Source organism: Parasteatoda tepidariorum, chromosome 7 (genome assembly GCF_043381705.1).
Source record: "Parasteatoda tepidariorum isolate YZ-2023 chromosome 7, CAS_Ptep_4.0, whole genome shotgun sequence".
In the NCBI taxonomy this organism is placed as follows: Eukaryota; Metazoa; Arthropoda; class Arachnida; order Araneae; family Theridiidae; genus Parasteatoda; species Parasteatoda tepidariorum.
In genome coordinates this window covers 17,563,750-17,576,239 of record NC_092210.1, presented here as the reverse complement: position 1 = coordinate 17,576,239, position 12,490 = coordinate 17,563,750, and the positions used below count along the sequence as shown (strand labels likewise).

Genomic DNA, 12,490 nt, shown 5'->3' with positions numbered 1-12,490 from the left:
ATTACAGCACGTGTGTCTTTTTTAATAACAATATCTTTACTTGATTTCATTGTGAAGCGTCATGTTTTTAGAGAGACACGGTGTTGGGTGTACTCTATTGAATGGCAAAAACGAGGATTGCCTCAGGCACACATTCTAATTTGGCTTATTGAAAAAAAACCACCTTCTAAAACTGATCAGATATCAGCAGAAATTCTTGATGTCACCATAGATCCAGTCTTATTTCAGATCATTGTCCAAAATATGTTTCATGCTCCGTGTGCATCACCATACATGTCTGTTTGAAAATGCACTAATGATATCCTAGAGAATTAACTGCTTTTTTTCACCATTAAATAAAATTTGCATTTCAAATCATAATCGCAAATGTCATTTACACACTTAAATACAAAATTCAAATTCAAATTGAAAGCGTTGCAACGCACGCAGGGTACAGCTAGTATATATATAATACTAAACATCTTCAGTTTCAATAGTGTAACAAATAAAGACCTTTTAACGAAAAATAATATCCCATCTGTTCATGAAGAAATTTTATAGCGAAGATGGAGATGGCTCGGCCATATACTTGGAACACATAGAAACAATCTTGCAAATGTTGCAAGCTCATGGGCGCCAGACGGAAAGAGAAAAAAGAGGGAGACCAAGACTAACACGGCAAAGATGCATTAAGGAAGATCTAGGTAGAGCAGGATTAACTGAATGGGAAGAAGCGCATTGCCTAGCCAAAGACAGGAGTGTGTGGAGAAAAAGCAGGGGTCTATCCAGACATTTTGCGAAAGGTTCGTTTTTATAAAATTGTGAAAAAATTACTCGAAATTTGTGAATGTAAAATAAACGTTAAGTCACATGCTTTCAACCAGGGTCCTGCTTTTGTGAATTTGTGCAAGTAGGATCCTGTTATTGCAAAAAACTTTTTCAATGAGTTTTTAATTTGTAAAGAGATACAAGATTATGCTCAACACTGTAAAATTGTAATTAAAAAAATTTAATTCCAAAAAATAAACAGCAATTGCTGCTACTAAATTAGAGATGTAACTTACAAATATTTGGTATCTGAACGCAGAATATTCATTTCGGACGAATAAAGGAAGAATCGTCTGCTGAAGACAGAACTTACATCTGTCTTTCTTTCACCCGACACCCCTGGGAAGGGGAGTGGGGTGAAAGAAACAATAATGAAGATAAACAAATTTATGAAGGGTCCGATTAAAAGATAAAAACGAATCCATCACAAAATAATTTAAGTAAAAATATTTTGTGAAGGGTCCGTTTTTATGAAAAGATATTTTGTGAAGGGTAACGTACCCAAATTTTTTCTAAACAAAAAAGACTCGAGGCCTTATGTGCCAGTTAGGCACGAAGAGGATAAATATGTAAGTAAGAATGATTGGATCATTACGTTCTAGGACTCAATCTTAATGTTTCGAGGAGGTGATATGCTTATTAATTAGTGTATGCTTATTAATTAGTGCATACGATATTTTAAGTTACGAAATCAGACACAAAAACATACTTTATCTGGATAAACATACCTTTCTTTCGACGAATTCGGATTTCTGAGCTCCAAAATATAGGGGGACAATCTGGGAAATTAGAGTCCCTATAGTTTGTCAGGAAATCGATCCAAAGTTTGGACCCCTTAATGATAATTTTACCTTTTTGCGTAATTCGTCATATATCGAGAACTTTTTAAGCAGATTGAAAAAAATTTGCACGCAATTATAAAATTCGTTTATCCAAAGATAATTCCACGTAAACTGAGAGTAGTAAAAACAACAGGGTCGAATTATAGCATTGGCTTGGTCGATTACTGATCTCGGCTTCCCCCGGCTACAGTGTATAAAAATATCCAAGAAAAATACATCGGAAGTAAAGTTCTTATCATCAAGCTAACCGTGGAAGGTCTAAGAGGAAAGTAAAGCGAGTTTACCTCAATGTTTGATCCAAGAAATCCTTTGTTTTCTGTTAGGTTTTAAACTAACTATTTAAATACTTCACAGATGTAAAATAGCTATATCGGCAGTTAAATGGCAACAATTAATTCAAAATAAAATCGCCGTTTAAAAATTTAACCTATAGTAACAAAACACCTTTTAATATTAATTAGGATACATTTTGAAGGACAGATTAAATAGTCACCCGCTTGCTTGTTTTCGGAATTCTGAAGTAAAGAGAGAAGAAAAAAATCCTCTTAGAAGCACTACTCTCATTTTTGACGATTCAGCAAACTTTGAATTGTATAATTTGTTATTTCTGAGAATTATGTTCGACAAATCGAGAACTTCTAAATATTTGACGAAACTGTTTCCTCACTGAAGTTATCTGATCTCTTATATTCTACTTATATATTTTTTATTTAATAACTGTCGTTGAGCAGGTGACCCAATTCCGGGATTACGACTACCAATGTTCAACTCCGTATCCTTGTAATTTTGATCCCAAACCAAAAGACAAGAAAGGTCCTGGATCAGTACCCCAAGAGGTATTGATTTGTTATGGGAACATGGAGGACTTTGGGACCCGACAGATTTAACGCACATCAGTCTCCATTTAGTACACGGGGGGGGGGAGTTTTCGGCAGGCGGGGATCGAACTCACGATCTCTTCGACGTGGGCCCAGTGTCCTACCAACCAGACTATCCTGGCATAATTTACTTTTATAGTAAATATACGGAAAAAATGTTCTATATCTAGATTAATGTGATTTGAAGGGCAATAACAGTTTCCTTTTCATCCATTATAACGTCACGACCAGTTCTCAAACATTTTTTTTTAACGATTTACGATTTGTAAAATCGTAGGCACTGTATAAAGGGGTGGCAGTGTTCTCACGTGAGCAACACATATAACGGGTTCGATTCTTGGTACTAACCGAGAACTCAATTAACACACACTACTTTTCTTTTATGTTATTTTGTCTAAGCAACCTGGTTAATTAATATGTAGCATTGAGTTAAGCAAAATGCTTTTCACGAAATTTATGATGTGCTCAAACAAGTGAAGATAGCAATTTCCTAAATTTAAGTAAAATTTCAAAGGAATCGACAAAATTTAATAAAATCTGATTTCCCAATTCTAATAGCGAACATTTTACCTATTTTTAAATTTTAATTTTCAACTCCGGTGTCCTATTCAAATCGCATGAGCTGTAGCATCGATTCTAGGGTTAAAAGAATCTTACCTGGTAAATCAGGACATAAGTTGTTGACACCACCACGAGCTGGAACTAGGTAAGCCACTGAACCTGATATGTTTTGTGTTATTGTTAACTCGGGCATGAATAATTTGCCCACATCACCGGATAGCCATTGTAAGGAATGGTTTTTGAGCTTAGCCATTTCTTCAATCGATGCTTTCTCGTAGGTTAGGAATTCCCATTCGTCCGATAATAAACTAAATGTTAAAAAAAGCGTCGAAACACCACTCAAAATGACTGTAAGGCAGACAAATATACACGTAAAAATAACCATTGTGCCATTTGGAAAGATTTGTTCATATTTATGTTAATTTATGCTATTAAATTAAAAATATATAATTTTTTTGTTGTTGCAATTCTGATTGAATTTTGGCGTTTTATTTGTCAGTAGGATGGAACAATTTATTTATGTTTAAAATGTATTTACAATAATGAGTTCTAAAAATTTCAGTTTTCTTGCAAATTTTGTAAGATTTTTCAGGTCGATTTGCTGAAATGTTCGAATGATTTCTTTAAATTTTAAATTATTTTATAATTATGAGTTAAAAATAGAAGATGCTTAATAAAGTTAAATGAATTTTAGGTGTCATGTGCTAAGAATTTTATACATTATAACATTTAAAATTAATAAAGTTCTTTATTAATTTAAAATTAATAAAATATAACAAGTAAATAGTTCGAAAAATGCGAGTTTAATGAAGAGATTTATTGAATTTCGACATAAAGCTTAAGAGTTAAATGAAAAAAAAATTGAAAGATTGTTATTAAATTTTGAATTTCCCTTAAAACATTTTATAGCATATTTAAACTGTGCCATTGCTTTTAGTAACTTTGGAACATTAAAAATTTAAAAACTGAAATTTTGAATTGAATATGTATTTTTAAAATTAAGTGCGATTTCTGATAAATTTCTAGACTCATTATACTATTCGACGCTTTTTTAACAATTATAAATCAAACGAATTTCACTGTTGAAAATCAGCGGGATTCTGCTCCACAATCTAAAAAAGAAAGTGACAAATGAACATAATTAATGTACATACAGTGCGCAAAATAAAAAACGGACCACCCTAAATAATTTTTGATCGATTAATTGGATCTTCACGTTCTAGGATTCAATCCTAGTGGTTTGAGGGGGTAATCTCAAATATGCTAATTAATTAGAATATTTGAGATCGTTTAAGTTACAAACGATAGTTTAAGTTGCAGACGATAGTTTAAGTTACAAAATCAGCCAGAAGACCAAACTTTCTCTGAATAAACATACTTTTTTCTCGATAAATTCGAATTTCTGACTCTCAAAATATAGGGGGTAGCCGCTACCTGGGAATCATGGACCCAATAGTTTGGTCAGAAGAGAGACCCAAAGTTTGGGCCCCTCAATGTTAATTTTTCTTTTTGCTAATTTCGCCATATCTCGAGAAATTTTTGCATACAATTAAAAAATTCGTTTATCAAAAGATAATTCCATGCAAAAACTAACATTTAGTAAATATTTATTATTTAATTTAATTACAGTAAAAGAAAAATTTAAATTGTAAAGTATACAGTTTTTTACATCACTTTAAAAATACAAAATTTGAGTGAAATCGGTCGAATAGTTATTGAAAAATCAATTTTTAAAAATACGACTTTCTTTAAAATTCAATTTCTCAGAAACTATTCTACCGCCTTCACTCAAAATTTGCATTTTCGGACGAAAAAATTATATTCTTTAAAAAGATACAAAAAATTGTGTAACTTGCAATTCAAAAATAATAAATATTTACAAAAAGTTCCTTTTTGCATGAATTTATCTTTGGATAAACAAATTTTATAATCGTGTGCAAAAATTTTTCGAACTACTTAAAAAATTCTCGAATATCACTCTCCTGACCTAACTATTGGGACCATATATCCCAGATTGCGGCCACCCCCGTATATTTTAGAGCTCAGAGATCCGAATCCATCGGAAAAAAGGTATGTTTATTCAGAGAAATTCACCATAGCGGGCCAAACTTTCTTCCTTAAATGTTTTGCTAGTAAGCCCACTTTTTTTGGAAAGTGAGTTTTTTAAATTTATATTTTTCACTTCAACGCCAAAACAATTGTCAATAATTTTTATCTCAACAAAACTTCCAAGCCAATGAAGCCATATTAACTCAAGAATTCAACTTTAAACCGTTCACTGCACACAAATTGATTCCCCAATCTTTTTAAAATATCTTTAAATGTCAAACCACCTTGTTCAATCCTAGTTTCTGGTATTTTTAATAAATTTAAAAAAGTAATATAAAAGAGATTAAAACCACTAAACGAGAACACTTTTCTACATAAAAATTTATATTATAAAAGCAATTTTAAAAATAATGTACTTTTATTTAATCGCGCTTTCCACTTTTCATTTTATGGAGTTTATCAACTTACACATTGAATGACTCATATAATTTAGCAAAATTAACTTGATATTTAAGGTATCCGACTACCTTAAAAAGAGGATTTTCACAAAAAATCACTTTTTTATTTTATTGCTTTATAATAATGCCCAATTTTTCTAGTTTTAAAAACTGTTTTGTTTTTGAATGCACGTCAAGCAGAACTTTAGTTATAGCTATTTTAGTAACAGATGACAGCTGGTCAACTTACCGGAAATTACAAAAANTTGTCCCGAAGGTAGTCGGATACCTTAAATTTAACTGCATTCAAAGCAAGGTCAAAAAATGTAACGTTTTACTCTTTATGAATACAATAGTGCTCGATAAACCTGTTAAATACTTCTGAATTTATTAACAAACTCACTATTTTTATTAATCAAATTATCTCTTTAAGAGTTCGAATTTCAATAAATGATATTTTGTCAAAGGAATTTTGCATTTTTATGACATATAAGCGGGATGTAGAAATTTAAATCACAATTAAAATAAATTTACATCATTTATGAAAAATTACATGTTTTAATAAAACGATTTTGTGTAGATTAAAATAGTTATAGAATTTTCTTAATTCAAATTTTAAGATATTATTTATAGAAAAAAAACTGCTTTTATATATTTTATTTAGGAAGCTTATTAGTAGAATATTCCATTGAAATTGAAACTTTTTATAAATTGTAGAGAGTTAAAAGCAGAAATTGAAAATACCTCTTTTTTTTAAAATAACATTTAATACCATAATTGGCATGCTGTTCTGAACACTTTTTTTAAAGTAATTTTTACATCAGAAAAAAACTAAATAAACATAAGAAATGTTTCATTCTTAAACGAAGAAGTTGCATTCATTGGTAATTTATAGATGCTGCAAATATACAACAAAACATGTGACAAATAATTAAACATATAAATTTTACGTTTCAAGTAAATCTTCACTTGTAATCTCGTTTAAAAATAATCAATTCAATACAACAAACTTAAAATTAAGATTTCAATTTTTTATAAAAAAATTCCGGTAAAACCAGTTTTCTTTTTTACAATCCTGGTTTTATTAAAACTCTATTTTTGAGTCGGTAGGTTAGATTTCTTACAGTTCTAATGTAACGATCTTATTAAAATTCCGCACAATTCTTCTAGCTAGAGAGAATTGATTAAATACTGAGCTATTTTTTTTTCTTTGAGTGCAACCTACTATTACTGCTCTTACTACGAGATTTCGTGCTTAGTTAAATGTTTGTAATATTATTATTTTTGCAATAAATGTTTTACGACAATAGTTTATCTTTTAAACAGCTTCATAGCCTAATCATTATAGAAGTTGTCTAATTGAGTAATCCCTGTCTTAGCAAATAGTCGCCGTCATATTGCAATGCACCAGGCTAATCGGAAAGGCCCCAGCATTTTCTACATAGCTTGAAACTTTTTAGGGTATTTAAAATTAGCTCACTTCACTTTAGGCTTATTAGAAAATTTATCATTCTTTTCTTAATTAGCGCAATTCATTTTAGATAGTTTACAATAAGCTCAGAAATTGCTTATTTTATATAATCTTGAAGGTTTAATGCTATAAGTCTAAGCAAATTCAGTCTGAGTAATTCTTCTCATTATTTCCAAATTAGCCTAAAGGAATATTGGCTAAATGTAGTAAGCCTAAAAGTATCAGACACATAAGAAAATACTTGAGAATTTTTTTTCCATGGGGCATTGTAAAAAGGCGGCAGGGGCATTTTTAAAGCTCTGAATTTTCCAACTAGTCTATGACATAGATAAGTGCGGGATCGACATGGCCAGAGCTTAGACATTTAAGTCATATTTTGAGCTTAGTTCACCAGAGTTAGGTATACAAACTTACAAAACAGATATTCAGATAGTACGAACGGAATACTTATAAAATACATACGGAGTACTCATTTTGAAATTATGACAAGTCACAAAAAGTGATTTTCAAAATTAATAATAAAAAATAAAAAACGGCACATTTTATAAATAAATAATAGTGAAACTTGAACTGCGTTTTTACTGCAAATTTAATTTTACAACTTCACGTAAATATTAATTTGCAGTTAAATTATAAAAACATGTTATAAAATCATGGTTTTGTTTTGAAATAATATTTCAAAAACCTCTCAATTAAGGAAATTTTGCTACCACTCATTTATTCTCATATTATTCCACAGGTTTGATCCCGTAGTGGACATGATTGTAAAGACACGGTTCCCAGTAGCACACCGAAGTCAAGCATTACTAGTTGCGGTCAATAAGCGGGTGGATGACCATTTTGATCAGCCTGCGTAGGGACCAAGGATGTGTGGCATCGGTCCTTGTTAAACTGTTCTACCGTAAAGTGCTCGACTTCACGCGTAGGTCGGCGGGCTACCAAAGCAGGGGAGTCATCCCCTCTGCAGAGGATCAAAATTGTGATGGTATGTCTTCGGATCATCCTCAGAGATGTTTCCCAGACCGTCGCCAATATCCCATTGTGCAGCTTTAGTCTCACGTAAATAAAGTACCCACCTATCTACCAAATGTTTGAGAAATTCATTTTAAAATACTTATAAAGCTAGGAAAGTTTTCATTAACGTTCACTTAAAATACCAATCTGAAAGTATTTACGTTTAGATACACTGGCTTTCTATCACCACCATTAATTTAGATTTTGAAAATCTTAAACCAAAAAGTTCACTTATTAGGAAGAAAAAACTAAACCGTTATCAAAATCTGTCGAATCGCAATTAAGGAAAACGGCATTAAAAGCATTAAATCGCTATATGAAACGTGAGGTGGTTAAGAAAAATAATTTTTCCCTATCTGTTTTCACCGGCATTATCCTAAATACCGATCACTCGCAAAAGTACCGATAAGTGGCCCAAAAAAAGACAATCTCAATAAAATTTAAATTTTTTAATATAACGAAATATTAATATTCAACGCTTATAAGCAAAAAATGAAAAGATAAATTTAATTCAAAGATAAATATTAAAACTTAGAAAACTATTTCTTAAAATCTGTAATTTATGAATTATGAATTTATGTTTATGAATTCGCCTGCCCCAAATTTTTCTCTCTCCTTTTTTTCCGCTTTGAAATACAATTTTTAATAGGATAAGAACAAGAAAAGTAGTTAGTGGTAGTAGTTAGTAGGAGTTATATATAGGAAAAAGTAGTTAGTTATAACAACTTATTATTTCTTTTCATCATAACCACATTCTATTCTTCAAAAACCAATTATATTATTATTTTATTATGTTGCAAATACCACTTTACCAGACTTGATGCTATATTACAAAAAAAAACTTCTTTAGTCTTTTTTTTTAATTTTCTTTAATGGATATCAACTTATCCACATGGTTTAGGTTTTTCAAACACCTGTCATTTTATAGATACTGGCACGTTACAATTAATTATGACGTTAGTTATTATTTATCTAGATTCCCCAGTTTAAGACATACGTATAAAATTGAATAAGTAAAAAAACCGAAAAGGCGTTTGAGTGAAAAAATATTAGCCACCAGCTCCTAAATCACAGATAACACTGTCTTGCTCGGTTACAGCGTGTTAACTAATAAATTAGTATTAAAACTAAACACTCAAGTGGAAACTTCATCGGTTTTTTTCGTTCCTGTTCATTAAATTTATTGCTTATTCTTAAGTTTCATGAGAATAAAATAACTAGCATTTTTATATAAAACTGACTAATTACAATTTAATAAATTTGATATCTGTCACTTTATTAGTTACAAAATATTGCACTCTTATTAAACTGTAAAAAACTAAATTTAGAACGAGACTTTAATATTAATTTATTTATTTGCAATTAATAGAACAAAAAAAAATTTTAGATTGTTTGTTGAAAATTTGAAAACAAATTTCACATGTTTCTTTCTTTTTTTTAAAAAAAAAAGATAAAAAAAAANAAAAAAAAAAAAAAAAAAAAAAAAAAAAAAGCATATCGTTTGCATTCTGAACATTCATAGAATAAATTATTCTAAGAACTTTCATACATATCATGTACTCCAAATTCAAAAATATAAACAAATTTAAGGATAAAATACATACTTAAATTTGATTTTAAAATAATAAACAAAAATCTCGGAAAACTTTTCGTATAATTATTTTAAATTAATAAATTGTACTAAGAGAATATTTAAATGCATTACCTCGTCAAGACTATCGTTTGCAGTTGTCTGAAAAAATAGTAGAAATGCACGTTTTCCAAACAGAGAAGAACTCTAAGCTCCGCTGTCAGGTAGATGTATTTAACTGAGAAGCTGCTTTCCCACAATGCACCTCTCTCGTAACGACTTATTTAAGCTTCAGAACTTTTCTCGTTCCATTGTTCCTCGGACCACAAGCACATGCCTTCGCACTTATTTGTGTTCTGGACATTAATAGCCATGTACGCAAATTGCTTTTCGAACTCCCTTAATAGATTAAGAGGATAAAAGTGGCAAAAGAATCAAAAATCGCAAGGGAATTGTACTAAATCGGGGAAGAAGTTTTTAAATTACTCTTCTCGAAACTTTTCATACGTGTATTAAATTACTTTTTGGTTTGTTTTAAGCAATAACAATTCAGTTAATGCACGTAGAAACTATTTACGAGCTTAGAAAAAAGTGTGGTTAAATATACAATCGATATCTTCGTTCTATAACCGCGTGAGTCGTCGAAGTAACAAAGGATGTTACGTTTTTAAATAATTTACTAATGAGTCAGAAAGTAACATGCATGGATAGTGGCTGAGAAATTAACTTTTGTCTGTTATGTATTGAATGTTAATTGGATACTATTTTTATATGTCTTGCCTACACAAAGAAAACTAATTTGGTGATAGTAGAGCACGTAGGGCCAATTTAGAAAAGTTCTTACAAACTAATAAATTTTTTTAGGTTTCAATCGTTCGATTAACTATATTACACAATAGATTTTAACTAACAGCATAAGATTAAGATAATTTTATTGATTTGTCCGTTTTTACTTCTATTTTAAATATTTTTGATCGTTTTAATGAAGCACTGAATTTTTTATTTTCCGTTGTCAACGAACTGCAAAAAGAGCGCAAACTTTCATAAACATTTGTAAACTTTTATTTTTTTCGTTGAAGAGTTAGGACTCTGCAGGGAAAACATTCCAGGACTTAAAGACTAGAATTTTCCAATTAAAGAAAACAATAGCGCTTAAAGAGTAAATATGAAATGCATCAAAATCAATTTTATAATGGAGTTAATTTTTTTGTGTGCTTAATTTAATTATTTTATAGAAGAAGAAGAATGGAAACCATCCCTAAATTGTTTGAAATAGATTCTTTTAAATTTGTATCTGTAAAATTTTTTACTTATCTAGGATCAGAAATAAACTATCAAAATGACATTAATCCTGAAATCAGAAAAAGAATAATCGCTGCCAATCGCTGATTCTATGGTTTAAGATCATTATTAAAATCTCACTTAATAAAAAGAAAGACGAAGATGTTACTTTATAAGATATTAATCAAGTCAGTTTTGACTTATGCTTCAGAGACATGGACTGCAACAAAAAGGGAAGAGAAGTTATTAGCAACCTTCGAAAGGAACGTCCTACGAACCATCTTTGGCGCTATCCTCGATAACAACAACTGGAGAAAAAGATATAATTTTGAAATATATAAGATCTTAAATAGTGATGATATCATTAAATCTATTAAACTAAGTAGAATGAGATGGGCCGGGCATGTAGTGAGAATGAGCCCAGAACGAACAGCATTAAGAGTCAATGCAACCCCCTCCAACAAAAGGCCAAGGGGAAGGCCCAAAAAGAGATGGAAAGACTGTGTAGATGAGGATTTTACCATCCTAAAAGTAAAGAACTGGAAATCAATTGCTGGGAGAAGGGCAGAATAGGAAAAGCTTCTGAGGAACGCCCTGGCTCACAATGAGCTGTCGTGCCAATGCTGCTAATGATAGAAGAAACTAGCTGCCTGCGGCTACCGGATGGTTCGCCTATACAAACTCACCGCTTCAAGGCACCACGATTGTTTTTGCAACCTTCGACAGCATTTCGCAAAATCCTCGGCATTAGTTTTTTTTAAAGAAATAGGAGAGTTCGAATTTTTTTCAAATTTGCCTGATGTGGCCAATAGGTCCGTCCAAACACAGTCATTTCGAAGTTCCGCATAATTGACCACCTGCATACAGCGGCGTAGTTTTGGGGAACAAAACCCCCCTCCGAAATTACCAGATTAATAAAATAACTCCTTCTCAAAAGTTGTAATATTGTCTGACTCAAATGCTGCACTTCAAGCAATTAATGCTCCCACCCTTACGAAAATTTAAGGTTGATTTGAGGTATTAAGGTTGATTTGAGGTATATTTAAGGTTGCTGTAATTAAAGTGTACGAGGTTGTTTTATATATACTTCAGCTTATTTTGAGGTTGTTTAAAATCAACTTCAAATCAACCAGGCTGATGAGGTGATTTTCAAGGTATACCAGGTTGATTTTCTGACACTTGTGACAAAAGAGGTATTTTGGAGGTATAAAATTTTTTACCTTATTTGAACTAAAGAGAGTGAGGTATTTATTGAGGTATATGAAGTCATTTTATTTATACCTAAGCTTATTTTGAGGCTGTTTTAAATTCACTTCAAATCAACCAGACTGATAAGGTGATTTTTAAGGTATACGAGGTTGTTTTTCTTACACTTGTATCAAAAGAGGTATTTTATGAGGTATAAAAAAATCAACCTTATTTCAACTAACGAGAGTGAGGTATTTACGAGGTATAAAAAAATATACCTTATTTCAACTAAAGAGAGTGAAGTATTTATTGAGATGTATGAAGTCATTTTATTTATACCTAAGCTTGTTTTAAGGTTGTTTAAAGTACACTTCATATTAACTAGCTCACTT

General features: G+C 30.9%; 1 protein-coding gene across 1 annotated transcript in view; it reads right to left on the bottom strand.

The window, feature by feature from the left end:
* Positions 1 to 9,916, bottom strand: part of LOC107449740 (uncharacterized) — a 41,228-nt gene extending 31,312 nt beyond the window's left edge. The window contains exons 1-2 of the mRNA XM_016065370.3: positions 9,765 to 9,916; positions 3,185 to 4,200 (exon numbers count right to left, since the gene is read on the bottom strand). Coding sequence (XP_015920856.1) covers positions 3,185 to 3,473 — 289 coding nt within the window. The 5' untranslated portion in view covers positions 3,474 to 4,200; positions 9,765 to 9,916. The remainder of the gene's footprint in view (positions 1 to 3,184; positions 4,201 to 9,764) is intronic.
* Between the last annotated feature and the right edge of the window lie 2,574 nt (positions 9,917 to 12,490).